At 43.0% G+C, this 22,637-nt stretch overlaps 1 protein-coding gene across 7 annotated transcripts in view; it reads right to left on the bottom strand.

Moving 5' to 3' along the window:
- NDST4 (N-deacetylase and N-sulfotransferase 4) overlaps positions 1 to 22,637 on the bottom strand; it is a 98,007-nt gene that overhangs the window by 32,394 nt on the left and 42,976 nt on the right. For all 7 annotated transcript variants that reach the window (XM_053941306.1, XM_053941308.1, XM_053941309.1 and 4 more), the window contains 2 exons: positions 20,466 to 21,703; positions 1,319 to 1,406 (listed from right to left, as the gene is read on the bottom strand). In XM_053941306.1, the coding sequence (XP_053797281.1) occupies positions 1,319 to 1,406; positions 20,466 to 21,446 (1,069 nt within the window). In that variant the 5' untranslated portion in view covers positions 21,447 to 21,703. The remainder of the gene's footprint in view (positions 1 to 1,318; positions 1,407 to 20,465; positions 21,704 to 22,637) is intronic.

Genomic DNA, 22,637 nt, shown 5'->3' with positions numbered 1-22,637 from the left:
TGTGCTCTGGAGATGGCCACAACAGAGCAGCTTCCTGCTTTAGAGCAGCTCAGAGCCTCAGGCTGCTTTTGTTTGTTTTGCAGGCTTGCACGTGTGTCCAGTTCATCTCCAGCAGGAGCAGCTGCACAGGCAGGTCAGTGTGAAGTGCTGCGTGTGTAGCTCTGTCCCCAGAGCTGCTCTCTGACCACAGGTCTGCCACTGCCTTGTTATATGACTCCAGGCAAGTAATTCCATCTCTGTCTGCCTCTCGTCGTCCCCAGGCTCTCCAGCCTGTATCTTTAGTCCATGAGGTTTCCTGGGCAGCAGTTGCTCAGCATTAAGTGCTTGCACAAGGGGAAAACAACCTGGACTTAGTGACAGTGATACAAACACATCATTTTGCCTTCTCTCTACTCATCCAGCTGCCTCACGGTCTAGGAAAGCAGGGACTGCCTCATTCCTAGGTTTTAAACTCACCCTCCCATCCTCTTGCTGCCTTCTCCCAAGCTCCAGATAAGTTTCCCTGGCATCACTCCGTGAGTGTGGCTGAATGGGCTGACAGCTGAGGCTTTTGGAGCTGGTCTCCAGAGGTGGCAAGGGTTATGGGGTTTGGAAAGAAGGCCAGGAGGTTCTCCCTTGCAGGGAGTCTCTTCTTGCCTCAGCAGTACTAGGGAGCAGCACAGCTCCGTGGCACCACAGGGAAGCCAGAGTGCAGGTGCGGCAAAGGGGAAGGCAAAAGAAGAGGAAAAGAAACAACATTTTTAAAAAGGGGGTATTGTGCTGTGAAGAAATGGAGCAAAAAGGAGTCACAAGGACGAGGAGGTGTGGAAGTGCCTCATCTTCCACAGAAGCACAGGTTTCAATACAAATTCCTTTTCATCATGTTTTCCTTTATTTTCCCTCCTGATTTGCAGATCACTGAGACAGATTTCCTTCACAGGCATAACAAAATCTGGTGCATCTCATTGAAACGCATCTGCCTCCTCAGAGGTTCTGAGACATGATTTTCCCAGTCTTTTATAATTCATTATACCTATCACACCTGGAAAACCTTACTCTGTCTTCTGTGCTGGCCTGTCTCCTGAGGAATTAGAGAGATCTCTGCAACTACTTTGCCTCCTTTATAACACTATGATTTACCACCACACATCTTTCAGGAAAACACCAAGGGCATCATTGTGTACCTGAGCAGCTCATCCACAGTGTGTCTTTACCCCTTTGGACACTGAAATGATGGAACATATATTTCCCAGTGAGTCACTGATTTTTTAGAAAGGGAATGTTTAAAGCTAGATTTAAAATTCTGTCACCTATTTAGCTGCATGAAGTTCCTTCTTACCTGTGTGGTAAAATTTTCCTGAAAATCCAAGGTTGAAGGTAAAATTTGCAACCTGAGTGCGCAGTAAATTTTGAGTCTCTAGTAAAGCCTGAAATAAATAAGAAATTAACATGGATTTAGAAAAATTAATATTATTTTGGGCTCATATTTTTTTTTTAGGACTATTACAGAGAGCTTAATTTGTTCCATGAGAGTTTGGTGGGCTGGAAAAGGTAGAGTGCCTGAGTATCCAAGGAGGTGATGGTTCTGTGGCTTGGCCCAAGATATTATGCACTGGGGCAGTGATCTGGGGCAGGACTCAAATCCAGCCACTCAAAGGCAGCAATATACTGGGTCACCCATGCTCTGGCTTATTAGTGAGGCTTGATAAAATGTGCTAAAACCCCAAAATAAAATTAGGAGTACTACTCGTCATCTAGGCATGAAGGCATTGAGATTTACTTACCTGCAGGACCATTTTGGGCTGTGTCTGAATAGCAAATTCAGCCTTAAGTGTGAATGAGCAAAGCTTCAGGTTTGACCTCTGGTAGAAGCTGTGTCCGTGTCATAAATGAATTTTTAATGTAATTAATGTTTATTTTTATTCTCTCCTCCAAGCTAAGAGAAGCCCACTGTAAATGAAATGGAAGGAAAGGGTGTTGCTTATAGAAGAAATAGGTAGTCTTGGCCACTTGTCCACTTTTTGTTTTGGACACATTTCCAGCTACTAGGGAAAGAGAGAAGATGGATAAGCCTGTGTGAGCTTTACTTGGTGTTTACTGCTGGTTGTTAGCTCTGCACTGCTCCTGCAGCTGGCCCCTGTGCACAGATCTGCTCTGGATCCCAGGCCCCTGGAATTTGGGTGTGCTGCATGTGAGATGGGGAGTGCATTTCTCTCCCTATTGGCCTTGCCAATGCTGAATAGGTTATAAACTCTGTTTTTCATCAATTTTTTGTGTCTCCATTATGTGGCCCTTGAGAACTTTACCTATTATCTATTAATAACACTCTATTGATTGGATCTTCATGTTCTTGCAGAGTTCAAAGATAAAATTATTGCAGTGGTTTACACAAACCCCTAGCCCAGCTAATGTCCTTCATTTGAAAAGATTGCACTCTGTATGGTCATAATTTCCCTGAACTTTGTAGGAAACTAGTTTTTTGGTCTAATTTAAGCAAGGACTAGCACCCCTGCTTGGGACCAGAAACCAAAAGTATCTCCAGTGCAGGATAAACAATGAAACCAGGGTTTAAGCAGCTGAGGTGTGTGAGTGTAATGCAAGAGACTTCCAGGCAGTGTGCATCTGCCTGGATTTTTTTTAATAGAAACGTATTTACGGTGGCAAGGAAGATGTAAAATTGAGATAGTGTTTATCAGCTGCAACAGTCACCAAGCAAATTCCTCTCCTTGCTGGAGGAAATAAAGTAATCTTATGACAGTAAATCTTGTGCTTTAGCATTAAATATTAAGGTAGTTGTATGGTTTCCAGCCTATCTTGCCAGACATTTAGTAAGTTGATTATTTCAATCCTGTGACAATTTCACATGTGGGACTATATTTACATAATATATAACAAGTAAATATTCACTAAAATGCAAAATCTCAGAGATGAACACCACTGTTAGCTGAGCCATTGAGGAAAATCCCCAGCTGGTAAAAACTGCCACTAAATTGACACCATTAAAGTCAGAAGCATAGAATCTGAGTCGTTATATTTTAGAACATAATTTTCCAAGCTATCTAGAGCGTTTTAGATATGTTGAGAAAGACTGATGGGCTGAGCAAAATCAATTTAATTTTCCTTTGAGGGAAGAACGTCTTGAGAAATTATCATCACTTAACATATAGTAGGAGAAGGGGCACCGAACAAACATCATTTCATCACCTGGGCTCCTCTCCTGCTCACCTCACATCTCAGTAAGATGACAGAGCTGCAGGATAGGTGGGAGCCTTCCAGCCCAGTGAGGCCTCATTAAAAACACAAAGCGAGGATTAAGATGTAAATCCTGGAACCTGCAGTGTGTCAAGCCTTTTCCTCTGTCTAAAGGGCAAATCTGTCACTCAAAATGGATTTGGCTTGGTCCTAAAGACTTCTTTTTTGCCATTTCAATTTCCATATATGCATATTAATTTATATAATATGCAGCTCAAATTTTTTTGTCGTGACCTCACCTCTTTTTAATGCTAAGAAGATATTGTCAGCTAAGAGAGTCCAAACTTATTTTGTCACTGCTTGTCTGTTTGGAGGAAAGGCACTAATGTCTTTCCCACCCTTAATACGGAAAAACTTTTTAAGTGATTAGGGTCTGCCTTGCCCATCTTTAATGAAAGAGTGGAGAGGCTGCATATCCCTGGCAGCCAGGGCCAGAAACCTTCCAGGGATTTGCACAGGCTCCATGGGAGGCAGAAGGTATTTATTTCATTTGATTCCGAAGGTTCTGCAGGGTGGAGAAGGGCTGTTGAATTTTAACAGCTGCAAAGCTGTTCCCTTTCCAAGGCCAGGTGCCACACAGCTATTCCCACCCTGCCTGCTGTCCCTGACCTCACAGGTATGCCCCCTTCCCTGGGGGCTCAGTGGTCCCCATCCCATCCCTGTCTCCACTGCATGCCTGTGGAAGTACAAGCAGCGGTCCCTGTTGAACCCACAGGTGGTTATTTTTGGACAGTTGAATAGATCATGCCTAATAACTATCCTTGCCAAGGAAAGAGCCACGGAGCACACTGTGCCTGGACAAACAGGCATGTCTCTGTGCCTGACTAAGCAATACAGGGGCTTTTTTTAAGGTAATCTAAGCTGTTCTTTCAAATACAAGCCCTTAATTGCCCGGAATCTCTCAAAACTCACGGATTTAACTTTATTAATTGATTCTTTGCTTTGTCAGTGAAGCTTCTGTCTGACACTCACATGATACAGTTTCTTCATTATATTGCATTCAGTAGCTTTTTACATTAATCCATATAATTACCTTTTGTAGATTTGAAGTTGCCATGTCTTTATTCTTCATAATTGATGCATCTATTAGGAAGAAGTTGATATTTCCCTGCTATGTCCTTGTTAATTATAACTCTATCCTTCATTTACATAATAAACTTTTTGGGGCGATTTCTGCAGGAACATTTCATGCCTAATAGGAAGCAATTTGCTTTCCTTCATTAAGTACATTAAAACTTCATGTCCCAGACATCATTGACTGTAAACATTTGATTCTGCTGAAATTTAATGCACCAAGGCATTTTGCTCTGCCATATTAGGTTTATTTATGTGCTATGTTCTGGATTGTTAGCTGCTAATGAGACTTTGGCTCTTATTGCTCTAAGGCCTGAACAGTAACCTCATTTTAATGAGTTCATTATTTGCTGCCTTCTGAAAGTGAAAGACAACAAATTTTCCTTTTAATTAAAGGTCAAAACACCTCTGGCTGAGGGAAGTGTAGAGGTTTTCAAATCCTGAGAGAAGGCAAATGAATGACTTTGCCTGATTTTGATGCCAGGCATGGGCTGGCCAGGCTGAGGTAGAAGGTGCCTCTCCGGGGAGCAAAACTCCAAATCTAAGTTAAATGAGAACAATGCTAAAACGCAGTACTGGATTTCTGAAGACATTGTTAGGGCAAAACGGAACCTGAAAGCCAGCCCAAGTAATTAAAGAGGCTTTCCTCCCACCCCAGAGGTCTGTGTGGATCAATGGAGCTGCTAAAGCATGAGCCAGTCCTGGCACAGGCAGTGGTGTTTGGGGTGAGGAGGGCAGATGCCACATGGATTGAGCCAGCACAATGGAATCTCATATCTCACACTGGGGGTCAGTACTGGGGCTGTTTGTAGGGAGAGAGATATATGTGCAGATGTGGGCTTGTGTGTGGGCAAGTGATCCCTGAAACTTCAGTTGAACCAAAAAAGGATTCATTATGGGAATTGATGCCCAGATCCTTGTCCTTTTTCTAGCGTTCTCTTAACCAGTATTGTTTCATGTGCCTTTCATTCTGTTCCCAGCACAGGTAACAGCATTAGAGGCAAGAAGGGCTCTTGGGAAAGAAAGGATCAGTGTCTGTGACATCAGCTGGTGAAAACTTAGTCTAGTTTTGAAGGAAAAATCCTAGAAGTCTCTGAGACGTAGACATTGTTTAGCTTGAAAACCGCAGCTGTCAGAATATCTTTATGACACCTCTAAACATTATTTCTGCAAAACAGAACTAAACTCCGGACACTCAGAGGTGTCTCAGGGACGTTCTCAGAAACTGAGAGCATCAGGGAAGGCACAGGAAGGACACAAGCTTTGCAGGACTTGACATTTCCCCGGTGTGGAGCAGACAGCCTGGCATTTAGGGCTCCTGCTCATGCATGTGCCCTTCCAGAGGCAACACTGTGAATGTGAATTTTGGGAAGCAGCAAAACCTGCAGATCTTGGAGGTCCCCATGCCTGTGGCAGGATCTGTGTGGTCGTGGTGCTCTGGGCCATTCCACAAGGGAGAGCTGCCCAAGGAAACACCATCCCAATTTACCACAGAGCCTGTTGGTGAGGACGCACAGTGGGTGTGGCAGGTGAGGAAGGTCTTCATACGGTCTGGAAGGAGATAAGGGAAGGAGGGGAAGTTAGATATCCCAGCTGTAATTCGCTGTCATCTTGAGTTATTTTACTTGCACAGACTGGTTGAGGAAGTGTTTCTGGCACGGGAGGATGTGCCAGTGCCCAGCTTCCCAGGGGTGCCTGGCCAAGGTGACACTGTCCCATCACCTTCGGAGGGATATGACTGAGAATCTTGTCAAAAATGGGCTCGCTTGCCGTTACTCAAAGTCATTATTCATTTGGGAGCAGATCCTAGTGCTGGATAGTGATTGCACTGCTGCAGGTTTCTGCTCTTTTGTGTGTGTGTATAAAATATGGATATGCTCACTATAAACACAATACTTTTTATTTATATCTACTGTGGGCAGAAAATACATGGAAATATTTGCACATATATAACTTTAACATTACCTCTGCTTTGAGCTGGGGCTTAGATTAGATCACCTCCAGAAATTCCTTCCAACCAAAATTGTTTTTCACTTCTAGACAGTTTTCTCTTCTATGGTACATATTTGTTATTAATACCAAGAAGTCTTTTAATGCAGTTATTCATTTTTGTCCCTAACATCTGTCCTTAATGCTTGTGCAGCCCCATAGCCCTGAGGTTCATTCCCAAGCTGTTCTGTGCAGCAATTTGCTGGTGGTCTGTGCAAAGTTGAAGGACTACAAAATAATAGTTTTTACTCTAAATTTCCAGCTCAAATTTTTTGGAAGGAAAAAAGAAAAAACAAAGAGTACTTCAGCAATGTTTCTTTGCACTGCAAGCAGCTGCTGTCAGGATGTGATTTTTTGATTGCCTCTTCCAGCTCTTGCTCCCTCCCTGAAATCTATGCTAGGATAAAAAAATCTGACTAAGCCTGCTGTGGTCTTGGCAATTTTCAAAGCTGGCAGAGCTGGAATTGATAGGAATACCACAAAGCAGTTAAAATCATAGTGATGACTGTAAGGAAGGTGTGAAATAACTAGCCACTGCTATTTTCTGACAGGAAAGCTGTCAGTAAAAAAGTCATGTCTAGCCTGACATTACTGATGGGGTCACTGCAAGACTGGGATTCCAAGTTCCTTATTTTCAGCTTTCAGACTGCAGCATAAATTTCTGTCATAAGGGGGACAATCAACTCAGCTGTGTCTGCGCTTGTTAAAACTCACCTTGGTGAGGAATTTATAAGCCCAAGGAAGCTGAGTTGATGATTTCTGTGTGGTGAGGATTGAAGCCCACTTCCTATGCTTGTAGCAGATAATACCAGAGTGTAGGAATTAGGAAGAATCCACATTACTGACTTAGTGGCTAGAGTTTGAAGGCAGTTTAGGGGTTGGATTTAGTAAAATCTGTCATGGGATTTGGAAATCACTCGCCCTATACCCTATGCCAAACCTGACTGGAATAGCAGGGCCCGGATGAGAGGGAAACTGCCAAATCTCAAAGACCTGGAGACACTTCTCACCCAGTTTTGCTACAAATGGTGCCACTCCCAGTGCTGGCTGCAGAGCGCTGGGCACAGCCAGGGCTTTGGCCCTGCCTTCCTGAGGGATGGGACTGCATTTCCTTGTGCTTTTATTCCTGTGAAGCACACTGCTAATCCGTAGTGCCATATAAATAATTAACAGGGAGCTCTCAGCTGGGGCTGGACACAGCCAGCTCTGGCTGCAGATCTATTTTTTACTGTAGAGCTATTACTTGAGCCTGTTTAGCATTTCCCTGGAGCTGGCTGCCTTTGTGTGAGGTCTGACAGCTCAGGTGGGTTTCTTTGAAGCAAGACAAAGGTGATGCTCTGCACATATTTCTGTAGTATGTTTATTGGAAACAGAAAAAAAATTATTTTTCCTTCTTGAATGGAGCACTCAGTTTATCAGATCTATTGCTGCTGCTGTGTTGTAACTCTGTCCTAAAGTCAGAAAACTGTCAGGAGGCTACCTGCATTAATTTGACCCAGAGGAGTGCATCTGTCCCAGTAGAGGTTCAGCCAGTTTCAGCTGAAGGAGATGAATGGGGTGATACTGCACCAAATTTACTCCTCACTCATGACTAAGTGGTGAATAGCATCCCTGAGAACTCAGGAGGTGGCTTTTGACTTAGGATTAGAAGAGAGATGATGCTGAGTGTGACACAGATACCCCAGCAGTGAGAGCACCTTGACCAACTGCACAAGCGTGGGTGCACACATACATAAAAATATCCATGGCAATTATCCAGTGTCTCTTCTTGGAAAAAGGAATTCCTGGCCTTGGTAGAGCTTCTAGCAGCAAAAAGCTCAAATGAGGAGCAAGGTGACAGTCTAGCAGGGCAGAAAGTATGAATAGAAGATAAAGAGCATGAATAAAAAGCAGGGTTTATTTTAACCAGGGCCACACAGGTGAGTTAAGGCAATTGGCTCCCATTCTGGGCAGGATCCAAGGCGTTAGGCCTGGCTGGGAGCATGCACAGGAGCTGGAGCTGCAGGAGCAGGGAGCGGCTGCAGTGCTTTCCTGCCAGCAGTGATTGCTGCTCTGTGTTGGCCCTACCTGCTGAGAAGATTTACAGCCTGTTTGGGAGAGCACTGAGGGTCTCCAATATCAGTCACTGCTGATTCTGAAGGATTTTCTAGGAATACTAACCAAATGTGCTGACAAGTCCTGGGAGGGGAAAAGGCAGCCTGTGCCCAAGCTGAGAGCAGGTGGCAATTCCCTGGGCTGTGGGAAGCCTGCTGGCACAAGCCTGGGCTGAGCAGGATCCCTCCCTGCAGGTTCATGCAGCAGGGACAGGAGCTGGTGGCACTTGGAGCCGAGCAGTGAAGGGGCTTAGAGATTATTGCTTATCAGTTCTGACTTTTCAGAAGCTTAAGCATTTTCAGCCAAAGAAATCTCTTGAAGAAAGGCTCTTCAGGCAGGGGAATCAGGGGAAGGCAATCTGCCCGTGGGAGATCAAGGATTATTGGTCCAGTTTTTGAAACAACCTGATCAGGAATGCTTGTTTTAATTTCAATGGCTCTGCCCCTTACGGCTGCAGTTCGGCCTGGCCAGCATAACAGCCCCATGAAAAAAAAGAAGAGGTGCTCTATTTCCCCATATCCACATCTAGGGATTGTCACACAGGGTTTCTCTCTCTCTAATTCCACTGTAGAGCTACCAAGAAAGAGGCCCAAAAGGCAGGGACAGAACCCTCAGGTCAGCCCTAAGCAATCACAAAATTAGTCCCTAAAACAAGTATTCAACAGCAAAAGAATGTCAAGACTTTACAGGGACAACATCAAGGTCTAAAGTAGTCCATTAATAAAAAAAAAAATGCATGTTGAGCCATAGTGGTCCTGTTGGAGGAAACTGTGCTGGTGTCAGTCACTGTGCTGTATGTCACCAACATAAAACCCAGACTGGACATGACCATGAGCTCAGGTCATGTTTAGGCCATGCCAAAAAAAAGGATCAAAGTGTCTCTTTCTCTTTGGCACAATACAGATATAGGGTAAAAGACAGGTTACACCAACAACTGCATTTTGGTTTAGTTGTATTGTATATTTTTTTCTTATGTCTCGTTGCTTCAGACTTGCTTTCTTTAGCAAAAAAAAAAACTACAAACAAACTCTACAACATGTTACAGGTGGGTATTCAGTTGCTATAAATTATTTAAAGGCTAGACTAATGGAAGCTACCTTATTTATCTTCTTTAATTTATGGACTTGGATCTACTAAGGTTTAATCAGAGTGGTTTTCTGTTCCTTCACTGCCCTTGGAAATCATTCACTCAGATAACTTGTCACAAAAATAAAACTTCCTTCAAGTTCTCATCATGTACATTTATCTCAAAATTCTGAGCACCTACCAGCAGTGTCAAATTCCTGCCTTAAATTTACTGCTTAAAAACTAACTGCTGTATATGCTTTGTGGTGGGGAATTAAGTTTTTTTTTTTTTTCTAGCACATATTCAATCATAAAGGAGAGATTGGAGCAGGTGATATACCCCGAACTGAGGTGTGTCCTTCAGGGTTCAGAGTGGGCGTGTTGGCACAATGATGGATCTGTCTTGTGGCTTTAAGAGAGTGCCTCCATATCTTTGGGGTCTTTTCCCTATGTGAGTCTGCCCATTGCCCAGCCTCTCCATAAAAATCAGAAACCAGGGAGGTCTGGAGAACTGGTTTTTCCTTGGTTATTGTGAAACCTTCAGTTTGCAGAATCTTGATGAGTAAGGGTGTGCTTTAAAAACCACTAGGATTGAGTGTTGCTTTTTAATGTTTTTGAGATGCTTGATACTTGTCTGGCAGAGCTTAACTCCTCTGACCTTTCTTCCTTCTTTGTGATGCTGTCTTCCATTACCCAGGGAGCTGGCTTCAGTGTTCTGATAACTAGAATTGGATGTTTCTGTGGAATGAAAAGGGAATTTCAAGGCAAATGTTCTTGCTTTACACTGCATCTCTTTCACCAGAGATCAGAGTGCTTCTGCCACCCTCTGCTCCTTCAGGTTCACAGCGGAGGGAGCTAAAACCTTTATTGTCCTCCAGGACAGGTTTAAAATCCCTCCATCCTGGAAAATCCTCCTTGCTTGCCACTGCTTCATTATCCTTCCCAGCATGAAGACAGCATAGTGAGCTGTCCAGAGGAGGAGGCTGGAAGATCCAAATTAAAATGGCAATGCCCTTCTTAGAATTCTACTCCGTTCTCTTGAATAGAAACATGGAAGGCCAGTATGTTGTCCAACAAAATCAATTCAGATCACCAACTGAGGCTGGCACATTTGAAATGAACAATTTTCAGAAGTTCCAGTAGGCTACTTCTTCATAAAACTAGGTAATTTCAGGTAAAATTGAGAACAAATCTCTTTAACAGTCAAAGGAAATGTTTCAGGTTCAAAAGTATCACCACACCCTTTCCCATAAGTGGGAATATTACACTCAGAGCAAAACTGAAGTACTGCTCTTCCTCAGATCACTCTGGAATACAGACTGGCAAAAAACTCAAACCTGCACCCTTGAGAAATTGAAGGGGTCCAATGTAATTGTGGAAAAGTGATGAAATCTTTCAGTCCTTCCAGCAACTTCCCAGGAAGAAAACTTCTGCTAACAGGAAGCCCTTCTACATGGCTTTTCCAGCTTAGCCTTGTGTAAGTGCCCACAGCAAGCCAGCTGGTCCCAAGCTCCCTGAGCAGACCCTAGAGGAGCAGCATGTCTTCCAAGAGTAATAATGGCTGATGGCAATAACAATCCAGTGAAAAATCAGTGTTTGTCATCCTTTCCTGAGTCTCATAACAACTGAAGCTCTTGGCTTTTCTCTTTCTCACATACAGGAGCACACTGGTTGTGAACCCTTGTGGTGAATAGGTCTCCAGCACTTGGGACCAGGCAAGAGAGCTGATCTCACCAGCACATGGAATGCTTGCATAGCATTGTCTTAAAAAACAAAATCAACACAGAAAGGTTGGGACAGAAAGGGTTGGTTTTTGCCTAAAACAGATTCCTATTTCAGAGCCATTCATATGCATTTTGGTGGCAGCCAGAAAGTGGCATTACTGAGGCAGTTAACTTTGAAATCTAGTTGCTTTTGATCTTAATCATTAAAGGCAGCACTTTTCCCTCTAAATATTCCCATTGAAAACTGTAGCTACTTGCAGTGTCAAGTATGAATTCATGTAACACAGGACCATTAAACTGAAAAATATGTTCAGCAAACTATCAAGCTTTTAATTATAGTTGTTACACTAAATTTCCACTCATTTCAGAAGTGAGAGATTCTATTACTCTCACAGCTGAAGGGTAATGCCATAATTTTATTTTATATGGGAATAGCTGTTTAAAAATCACAAATACTGAATTGCTGTGACAGGCTTTGCTTGGCTAATCTCTGCTAGCCAAACAGGACTGTTTGATAAGGTGTATATCCAAATCCTGGAAATAATTTGCAGCTGTAAGATGATAAAGAGCTAAAAACTGGGTGCTATTTTCCATTGTGGAAAATGTTCTTTATTCCTCAGGCTCTCCTTTGAGCTTGCATTCCCCCTTGTTTTTCCCCTCTCTCCTCTGCTGGGGTTCAGCACACCCCACGTGTTAGGTCGCCAGTGAAAGGAATAATCCAGGATATTCCTGTAGGTGGAATCTCAGCTGGCTTGGAGCAGTTGAAGAGCAGAAGGGTGGTTTTAACCGTCCTACAGCAGGCTCTTTCCAGGCACAGGTTTCCTGCCCAAAATTCCCTCTGGTCTTTAACACTCACCTTGCAAGATTTACAGCAGGGATGGGTGGGTTTTGTTTCCTGATAATGTACTGGCAGCCTGTGCCCAGTTACAGCAGAAATAAGAGGGAAAGCATATGGGAAACTGTATTCCCTTTCCTAATAACAAATACAGTGGAATTACACTTTATAGTAGCACAGACGTATTTGTTTATGATGCACATAAATCTTGGGATATGTTACTAGGAAGAGACATGCAGAGCTTTTTTATTAAAGAATTCACATTCTGCAGCTGAACCTATTTTTTAAGTGCAATGCATTATTACTATTATTATTATTATTATTATTATTATTACTATTAACTATGCAGAGCATAGCCTCAGAAGTTCTCATTGTCCCTGGAACTCCTAAATTAATACAATTATAGAGTATTTAATCTCTATTAGTTATAGATTCATATAGATTAATGCTTATTTATGCATGTATATTCAATTAATTCCCAAACATATGTGCTAATTTGGTGAAAAACCTACAGTAAATATTATTACAAAGGAGGTCTTCAGTCTTGTAGCCCTCAGGGATTGAATATTACCGGAAAATGGACAAAGCACTTTGATCCTCATCCCCTGGGCCTCTCTCCCTTAGCAGGCTGCTTTTCCCCAGGTACAACCTGCTGCCCACATGATTTGCCCTCTTAAAACAATTGGGTCTCCACCAAAAAAGCACTTGTGCTATCAAGAATCACTGACAGCTTTAAGAGCCAATATTTCATGAGGTTTGGGCCAGGCAGGCAAATACAGTCTCCTGTCAAAAATGTGAATGCCATCATTTTTTATACCATTTTTTACTTGAAGGGCTGATGTTTTGGGGTAAAAAAACCGCACAGGTCCTGAAGCCCATGGCTTTACTTGAGTCTGATTCAATCCAAGCAGTTCAAGTGGAATATTGAGACAACTTTTAGGAATTGCCTCAGTGTTGGTATTTTAGATTTAATATGTAATGTCAAAGCTACATTAATAATTCCGGCTTTTACATGAAATGAAGAGGCAGCAAAAACCTGAAATATCCATTTCCTGGGAAATTCTTGTATTAAAGAAATGTCTCAGCAAAGTGTGAATTACTTGCATTTTTTAATTTCTGGAAGATCAGCAATTCCAAAGGTACATTTAATTATCATCTTTGGAATTTATTTTTTTTAATTTTCTACGAACTGCCCCCTTTTCCTTTAGTCTGCCAGAGCAGATGAGCTGGCAGAACACAATTTTGTTTGACTCATATTCCAGTGAAACATTCTGCCTTTCATAAATCAACCTTTTGCCACAGGAAGCTGTTTCACTGGAGCAATCCAGGTTGATCAAGTAACAGGAATATAAACTTAATTTTCCTCTGCCTTGTCACTTTGCCATTTTGGAAGGATTTTCCACCCATTTAGTATAAGGATAAATGGCTGAATGAGTAGGATGAAAGGCAAATGAAAATCCTAACCTCTAACTCTTTGAATTTTTCCATACCTTGGTCACAAAGTATTGGGAAGGTGGTATTAGTTTTAATAGATTTAGTTTGTGTTTTTTTTTAAACTAAATGCTAAGATGCCAATTAAATGATGACATCAATTAAAAAGCTAAACTCTGAGGTAAGGGATTGAGCATTTTCCAATCAGAAGTGTTAAAAATAGCAGGGATGTGATGTGCTAGAGGAGCTGAGTGTGTCCCACACCACAGATCCCACTTGTGTTCGGGTACTGTCTGGATGAAAAATGTGAACAGCAGACTATGAGAGTGCAGGTAATTAGCAGAAAGAGCAGGATCACAGAAAAGAGTAAGGCTTACAAACATTTAGAGACTTTTTCATGGCTTAGTAAAGGACATTTCTAATTTGTGCTTCTGAAGGGGAAAAAAATACTTGATCCATGCCTTTATTTCCTAAAGAAGGCCATGAAGTGTTTTGAATAATACACTGGTTTGCAGGAAATTCTTACTAGCTTATCCTTTAATTTTCTGGTAAATTTGGAAAACTAAATTCTTAATGGAATTCAATAAAATTTGTTTTGTTTTCTCCCTGACATTTCTGGAGAGAAATTCTGAACTAACTTAATATCTTAAGACATTATCTATAAAATGGGTATGACTGTTTAAGTTATAAGCTACTATATTTAACATTAGAAATTTTGTTGACACAAAATGACAAAACTAAATTGCTAAATAGTCTTATGTTAGAATTTCCCATGAGGTGAAAAACTCTTTAGTACTTTGTTGGATTTTTTTCCTGCCTGGATGGAAAGAAGATACTTGGAGGTGTAGAACACTGGAAGTAAAAGCAGTAATTGAAGGGATCTTTAGCCATATTCATAGAAAAGAAAAAGACCATAAGATGTAATTTCTGTGAGGATGTGTATATAAAGCTAGAGGGGTGGATGGATAGATGGATATGTCTAAGGATTTGAAGCCAGACTTAGTCAAATATTTGGCTTGATACTTCATTGTGACACAGAGGTTGACAAAAAATGCCTGGTTAATTATTGCTAAGTAATTGAAGTCTCAAATTTCTCCTTTTCTCTTGGAGATTTTCTCTGTTCCTCACCTGTTTGTCCATCTCTCCCTGTACCCACCCTTTTCCTGGGCGCTGCCACTTGCACATCATTTGAATAATGCCAAGAGTGCTAAATGCAGCTTTTGCTCTAAGTGTTCCTCCTGCTCCCATTTGGATGACAAAAGCATATTTAAAGTCACTTAAGTAACACTGCTCCTGAAGGAGCTGCGTTATAGATGGGCTCCTGGTAATGTGTTTATTGCTGCTTCAAGTGCTTTTAAGGAAATAATTATGACTGCTCTTGCAGTCTGCACTGCCTGGCCCTTCTACAAGGCTATTCCATCATTTCAGAGTGCTGTTTTCTGTGCAGGAAGCAACTGTTAGGGCTCCTTTTTAACTAATATGTGTTGTTTTAAAGCTCAGGTTAATGCAGGTCTCCTGAGGGTTGCTATTAAGCAGATGTGGCTTTTGGCTCCTATGGATTCCCTAAGTGAGGCTAAATTAAATAGAGTACCACGTGTATGCTGGAAATATATCCAGTTTGATAGAACCTATGACTTCAGAATTAATTTGGGGAAAGGATTCAAGAAATCAGTACAAATCCGGGAAATCAGTGCAAGTGTAGAAGAGCAATGTGCCACAAGTCAGTGACACAAATCAGCTTGGCACAGGACATGAGCACTAGAAATCTCTGAATTTGATCTAGAAGAACTTCAATTTCTATATTTTAAAATGGATTATGACATTTTTTAAACCATCAAATTTCAAAATCTTTTTCAAAATTAAGTTCTCTTTAGTTCTTATAGCCAGAATGAAGGATGACCTTTTTTAATAATTAATTTGTTGTTTTGTGGAATAGTATACTTTTTTCCTTGGGGAAAAAAAAACCCAAACATCTGAGATTAATTCTGTGATGAACAGAGATTATTCTGAGATTAACATCTGAGCTTAATTGCTTGTACAAACAATACCAAATTGAACTCCTTGGAGTCTTGTAACCCTACAGACCAAAAACCCGTGTCTTCCCTGGGACAGAAGAATACCGAGGCAGTTTTCAAACATTCAGGAAAATCTTGCTGGGGAGATAATTGTTCAATAAATTCAAAAGGTAGAAGATTTGAGCCACCAGGATCTATTTTCTGGCGAGACTCTATAAAACACTGTCAAGACCCCCTAATCTGGAGTGGGAGCCTGGCAGATGAGAGAACCCCAAATCTATTAGAATTCAGGGAGGGTGCTTGGATAGACAGTCAATCCATCAGGCTGCCAAGGAGAAGAATAGAGGTTCTGCTGGTGGCAAGGGAATTGTGGTTTTTAACTACATTGCTACTGAAGTTCTGAATGAAAGAACAGGCCCTGGTGAAACAAAAGAAGTATGAAATATTCTGTCTGATGTGTCTTGTCAAGGCACTTGAGAAGTATTCAACACTCAAATTATTACAGAAAGAATTGGGGGATTCAAGAGACCTGAACAAGGAAAATATTGAATTAACTGTCATTTCTGATGAAGCAGAATGGAGCAGGCACTCCCATTTTAAAAAAAGATTATTAAAGTTTTTGTGTAATGCTTCTCAGTTGCTTTTTAAATTCATTTTTAAAGACTTTAAGCCCATCCAAAAGTGGGAGCTGCCGAACTCCACTTGGTTGTGTTCTTCACTGTCACTCTCAAGTGCTTCAAAAGGTGACAGAAGTGCCACCCAGCCTGCAGTGACTGATGCTTGGCTGTGTGCTCTGGGTTCCTGTGCTCACACATCTCCTGGGCTCAGCTTGTCCCTGGGCTGGCCATGGCTATGCTTACTTTACTGGAAGGGGCTTATTGTGATTAAAAGGATATCAGGGTGACTGTTTTATCTCAGGACTGAGCATTCTGCCATGCCTGGTGATGTGGCCCAGACATTGCCAGTAATTCCACCTGAAAGCAGCTGTCCTTGCACAAAAATCAGGGACAATCATATGCTGGAGAGATTGAGTGGTTGGGCTCAGCTCCCTGCTGTGCCAGTACTTTCTAATTTGGAATTGCCAGGAAAGATGCAAGTCCAACATGAATTCTTGTCTTTAAAACACTAAAATGAGCCAGAAATCACAGGCTTTTAAGTGTTCCAGGCATTTTAATGATGGTGAATGTCAAAGACCAAGCGCAGGCTGTGGCAGTGAGGGAGTGTCAGAGACAAATTCTGATTTCCACTGAAGGAAGTGGACTGGAGCTCAGAGAGGGAGGCAGCAGGACAAGGCAGACAGGCTGCAAGGAGAAGGGAGGCCTGCAGTCAGCACTAGCACAAAGGACCTTCCCGGGCATGGCTCCATCATTTTACCATAGCTCAGAAAGTCAAAGGATCCCATCCCAATAGTGACAGTGAGAGGGATTACAGAAAGGGCAAGTTGAGGTCTTAGAGAAGGGGGCTCTGGGATATGGTGGTGCTGGGACGGTCAATTTCTCCTTGATAATCTTATCAGCTCCAGCTGGGAGAGTGGGAGAAGAGAGGGGAACAGGTGGTTCCTGAGTCCACCCAGAAGAAGGTGTGGTGCAGTCTAAATTGTAGAGCTGAGAGGGGGGTACAAAGTGAAAAGCTAAAGCTTTTTTGTTAATTTGGAGTTTTTTTTATTTGTTTTATTTATTAAAGGGTAAATGCCTTAGCTTGCACTGTGCTCTTGCAGGGAATTGAGTTAACAATAGGATGTGTATTTGTGAAAGGTGTTGGAAAAGCCCTGGTGACTGCATTGAGCTCTTCCTGGGTGAGTAAAGACTGTACTAGCTCATACTATGGCAACAGAAAATATAGAAATGCTTCAGCAAGTTCTTACTCCTTGTTTGTGCTCAGTTAAAAGGAAACTTTAAAAGTGAAAGCTTTGTATTTATTCTGTGTGGCTCTCCCAGAGACAGCCTAAAAAGACATTTCCAGGAGTTTTTTTGCCAAATCACTGATGGCAGTGATACTGGACTCATGTGGCTGGGAACCAGTATCATTTACAAGTACACAAATTCAATGTTTCTGCAAATTAAGTGAAGAATTCTTTTGCCTTTGAAAATCCAGCACTGAGATGATACATTGGCAGGCAAGAAAGGGAGAAATTCATTTGCAGAGGCTCGCTAGGCTCAAGATAGAACTCCACAAAGCTTGGAAAAACAGCTTTCTGTGGCTCTGCTGAGTTCCTGTTAATTACTTAGCCAGACATGACCTTGCAAAACTTGTTCAATACCAGGGACTAGGAGATTTTCTGTGGTAAGGAGAGCCCATAATAACCCTGTTCTCTAATCTCTGTTTCTGTAGCTGATGCTACAGAATTTTATAAAAGCATGTGTGTATATATACATATGTCCCCGAGGCACCTAATTGAGAAATGGCTTTGTGAGGGAATAACAATATTTGGGTTGTAGGAGGTAATTACACAGGCACAGGTTGACTGGTTTGATTACTGTTACATGCCAATATTGTCATCAGGAGATTGGCTGTGTATTAAAGCATTCCTGAGGGATTTGGGTGGGCATGGCACCTTTGGAGAGGCTAGCAGAGTCCCTAAATCTCTGCTGTCTGTGAGCAGCCACAGCCACTCCTCCCGAAGGCAGGGCAAGGCTTTGCCATCACTGAAATATCAGCCTCCTAAGTAGTGGTTATTTTTGCCTCTCAAGCAAAGCTGTTGTGCCTTATGGGGTGAAGGCAGGTCTGCTGGTTCTTAATTGCCTCCTTCCCCAGTGACTTGGGAGATTGTTCTCTAACTGGCTGTAATTACCCTTTTCTGTAAACTAACCAAAGTGCACTCTGCTTTCGGTGTTATGTTCATGAACAGGATTCTGTTCTGTGGGTTAATGTGTGCTGGGAATGTCCAGTCTGTGGGAACAGACTGATGTGTGCAGAAAGTGTTTGTGAGGTACCCTGAGGAACAAATCTGTGCCAGGTAACTGATTCAAAACAAAATCCCTAATGTTGAGGACAGAGTATCTATGGGTGCTCAAGTTGCAGGGTGGATTTATGTGCGAAATATTCACCTAAAGAGGGGAGATGAACTTTTTATTGTCCCCGAAAGAGAGCTTGAGGGGAAGGCTGGTTCTGAGCCTCTCTCTGCAGATTTCTCCCTGCGGTGAGTGATTGTGCCATGATTACTTGTGTGAGGTGAGGAGGGGATTTATCCCATGAGTGGCACTTCTGGTGTTTTTGTGAGGAAAGTGGCTGCTAATTTGGCACTGGAGAAATATGGGAAGAATGAAAGCTTCCCTTTGTACCCTGACTCAAGCATAATGAATGAAAGAAGGCTCGCCATGCATTGCTTGAAAAAAAAAATGTTGAAAGGTCTGAATCCTAGCAGATGTTTTCCTTGTTATTGTCTAGATATTCAGCAGTGTGCACTGGTTGGTTTTCAGATGGATAAAGGCGTGCAGCACATAAATAGAATTTGGAATGCTTTTAACAGCATCCAGCTCTTATTGCAGCCCCTGGACGTGGAGTTTTCTGCTGTGTCCCCTATAATGAGCATGGAAGCACGACTGCTGTGCCAAGCACAACTGGAAAGGTTTGCCTAGCGATGTTGTAGACTGCTGGATAGTAATGGGGGGTGACTTGGGTTTTTCCCTGCATAAGGAGATGATTCCAGTGAGAACTCGGCTCTGAATCTCCAAGTGTCTCTGTGTGGGCACTGCTCTGCTGGCAGTGGGGCTCTTGAACCGCTGTGGAACAGTAACAGGCTTCCTTAGTGCAGCAAACCACGTCACAAAGACCCTCTCAAAAAGGCACAGGCGGGAAGCTATTGCTGAAAAACTTGTTTCACAATTGCCTTTGGAGTGAATTTCCTCTTGTGTGCGAGCCCTCGCTCAGAGCATTTCCCCATGTATTTCCAGAGAGAGAGCACTTGATGGCTGGGCTTGTGTGCAGTGCTCAGCTCTCAAAGGCACCAGGCACTCCAAGTGCTTGGTGCTCAGAATCAGCCCTGATGAGCATTCATACGCCTGGTTTGGCTAATAGCATTACCCCAAGTGTTCTGATGTGCAAAATTGTTTCAATTGTATGCGAGACTACTGCTCTTGCTGGGTTCTTGGATACCCCAATGGTCTGGAGAGGAGGCAGGTGAATATAGAAATTGTAGAAACGGAAATAAGGATTTAGAAATTAAATAGAAATCTGCTTTTAAAAACAAAAGGCTTGCTTATTGTTCCTGAAAGCATTGGGTATTTACAGGAAAAACCCTCGAGAATAAAGTCTGGAGAATGTGATATTGCATGCTTAGGGATTCAATTAATCTCTATGATTCCCACATGTGGAAAATGACAAGAAATAACTGTCATGCTGTTGAGCTCTGTCTATTCTTTCCAAGTTGCACACATCTTTGAAAACTACTCTGAACAAATTTAATGGTGTCCCTGGATACTACAGATCAGGAAAATAAGTGTAGAAGAGCCCCCAGTGAGTAGTCTGTGGGCCTTTCACTCTATCAGATGCTTATGTCATTTGCTCAAGTGCATGCTGTGCTTCCACCCTGTAACTGGTAACTTTAAATGCTTACCTGCTAGTCTGGTAATGAAAATTATCCTGCTAACTCTTAGAAGTCATGCTGGGGCTGTAACTCCTTGAGGCTCTTGTTTTTCCATTTGCTCTTTTTGTTCTTTTTAAATTCAGTGATGGTGAGGTTCAAAAAGACAAGCATCTTGTATTGTTCTGGCTACTTGACAGCAATAGTGAGAGAAATAATACAGAAGAGGGTCCTAGAAGATATATATATGCAACATACATGTATATGCCCCTACATATACACAACCATAAGTGCATCTCTGTACGCATGTGGGGAAAATAGCCTTTAATCTCAGGTTGTGGTTTATGTATCTGCTGGCTGCACCTGTGCACTTTGAGCCCTTACCAGGAAAAAGAGCTTCTCAGATTTTCCAAGCTTTGTCTCCTTTTAAACGCCCACTAGCACACACACGTGTCTGGGATGGTATCCCCCAGTTCTTGCCTTACCTTCACGTCGTCGATGTTCATCCTCGTCCCCTCCTTCCCGACAAAGATGTCGTCGATGTCAACCAGAATGTACCTCTCCAAGGAGAGCGTGAGCTTCTTTCCCGACAGGAAGGAGATGGCGTCGATGAAGATGAGCTTGTGGAGCCAGAAGGTCAGGTTGTTCCCAAAGAGGACCCTCTGGATGCCGTCGTGCAGGCCCAGGTCCTGGATGACGGTTGCATAGAGAGCAGCCCTGGGCAGCGTGGCGGGGGTGGGCCTGGCGGGCTGCAGCTCGCTCAGGAGCACGGGCTGGTAGGTGGAATGGTTGAACTGGAACACTGTCCAGTCCTCGCCGGGCAGGGGGCCCTGCTCCACCCTGGGCGCTTTGGTGATGCGCAGCAGGGGCGACCGAGGGTTCACCACGCAGTCTCTGAGGGCCACGTTGTTGTACAGCTGTAGTGGCAGCCCTTTCAGTCTGGTGCTCGGGGAGCTGTTCTCGTTGGCTTTATGAAAACCAATTATGCTAACACTGTATTCCACACAGTATTTTTCCAGAAGCTCTCTATTCCACGAGTCCATGGACACGTACTTTAAAATATTCTCATATATAACAATCGTGTACCTCCCTCTACCGTTGTCTGTGAGAGGGGGAACGTCCCCCTTGGCTGGTGCGATGACCATGTGGTACTGAAACTTGCTGGACTCGAGGATGGCTATGATGTCTTGCCCCAGCTGGGAGTACTGGCTTTCCACGAACAGGAGCACGGTGGGATCAGTCCTAGAGGGATCAATTGGCTTAGGTGTTCTCAGCTCCGCAGACCTGTAGGGCAGAAGTTTGAGGTCCTCGCACTCTGCTTGCCCAGTGGTTTCCACGAGGGCCATTTCCTGCTTGTAGCCAGTGTAGAGGAAATAGGCAGAGATGACAATACTGGCCAAGCAGAAGGTGGCCAGGAGAATGACCAGCGTTCGGAAGCTTCTGCGGAGCTTCCCGATGGGATTCATCTTTCACAGGGCTTCCAGCTCCTGCTGGACTTGCCGCTTTGCCAGGTGCTCTTCCTAAAGTGCCATGGGAACGAGGAGTTGCGGAGGTTCCCCTTGCAAGACGTTCATGTGACCATTGCAGTGCATTTAGGAAGCGTTCGGGGGGGCTGTAAGGCTGTCGGAGCGGGAAGTCAAAGGATCCGCAAAGACAAATTGGAAGAGGTTTTCTCAGAACGCAGCAGCTGCCAATAATCAATGAAGAGGGCTCTTAACATTATCTGCAACAAGAAGTAAAAGAAGAGTAAGTAAAACAAAATCCATAGAGCAATTAAAAACACACATTAATAAGGCCGGTGATTGATACTGGTAATGTGAGTAAAGAGGGAAGTTTCTGAGTAGTTCAAGGAGCACTCAGTGTCACTTGCTTTCTTGGTGCATTAAGATAAGCTGCATTAAACAGCTCCCCTGTGTTGTTAGGATACAGAAATGAACTCTGAACATAACTTGTTGAGGATGTGCAACTACTTATCAGCTTTTCTTATCTAAAATGCGTTGTTGCTATTGCAGATGGGAACAATGAAAGATTATGGGGGCAAAATTAGGTCAAAGTGAATTTTTGTTGAATCTGGGACCATGTTCTATGTCAAATTCAAATTGCATAAGGGATAAATTCTGTGCTGGATTGGAAAACTAATGTGACCCAAGTGAAAGACCTGGCAGGACTTTGAGGAGAGGTTTGTAGGGCTTTCTCTCCAGTTTCCATTCTGCACTTGGAGCGATCCGAGTTCACAGCCTGGTTTGGGAATGATAAAGATTCTGTGGGGATTTTCCAAGTGAATGGACAGGCTGCAGGGTGCAGCTGTGCCTGGCTCTGCCTCCACCAGGGATCAATGGGAGGTGCTGTGTAGCAGAAGTACCTCAAGGGGGCTGTTGTAGTGCTAGGTGGGCAAGTGGGTGATGTGTGTGCTGGTCCATGACACCTCTGGCTGAAGCCCTCGGCCTCTGCTCTGCCCCTGTATGGATGAAGTACGAGGTGCTTAAACCTCATTGCTCTGAAGCCCTTGTGCAATTCCTGGCAGTTCTGCCGAAGTTCATGAAAAATTGCCATTGGTAACAGTAAACCCTATGATTCAGAGGCAGTTAAAGCTAACTAAATAAATAGCCCGTGCTGCTCTATGGATTTAAGTAGGAATTAACATCCTTGTGAATTAT

The sequence above is a fragment of the Vidua chalybeata genome, chromosome 4 (assembly GCF_026979565.1).
Source record: "Vidua chalybeata isolate OUT-0048 chromosome 4, bVidCha1 merged haplotype, whole genome shotgun sequence".
Lineage (NCBI taxonomy): Eukaryota > Metazoa > Chordata > Aves > Passeriformes > Viduidae > Vidua > Vidua chalybeata.
This window is presented reverse-complemented; position numbering and strand designations above follow the sequence as displayed.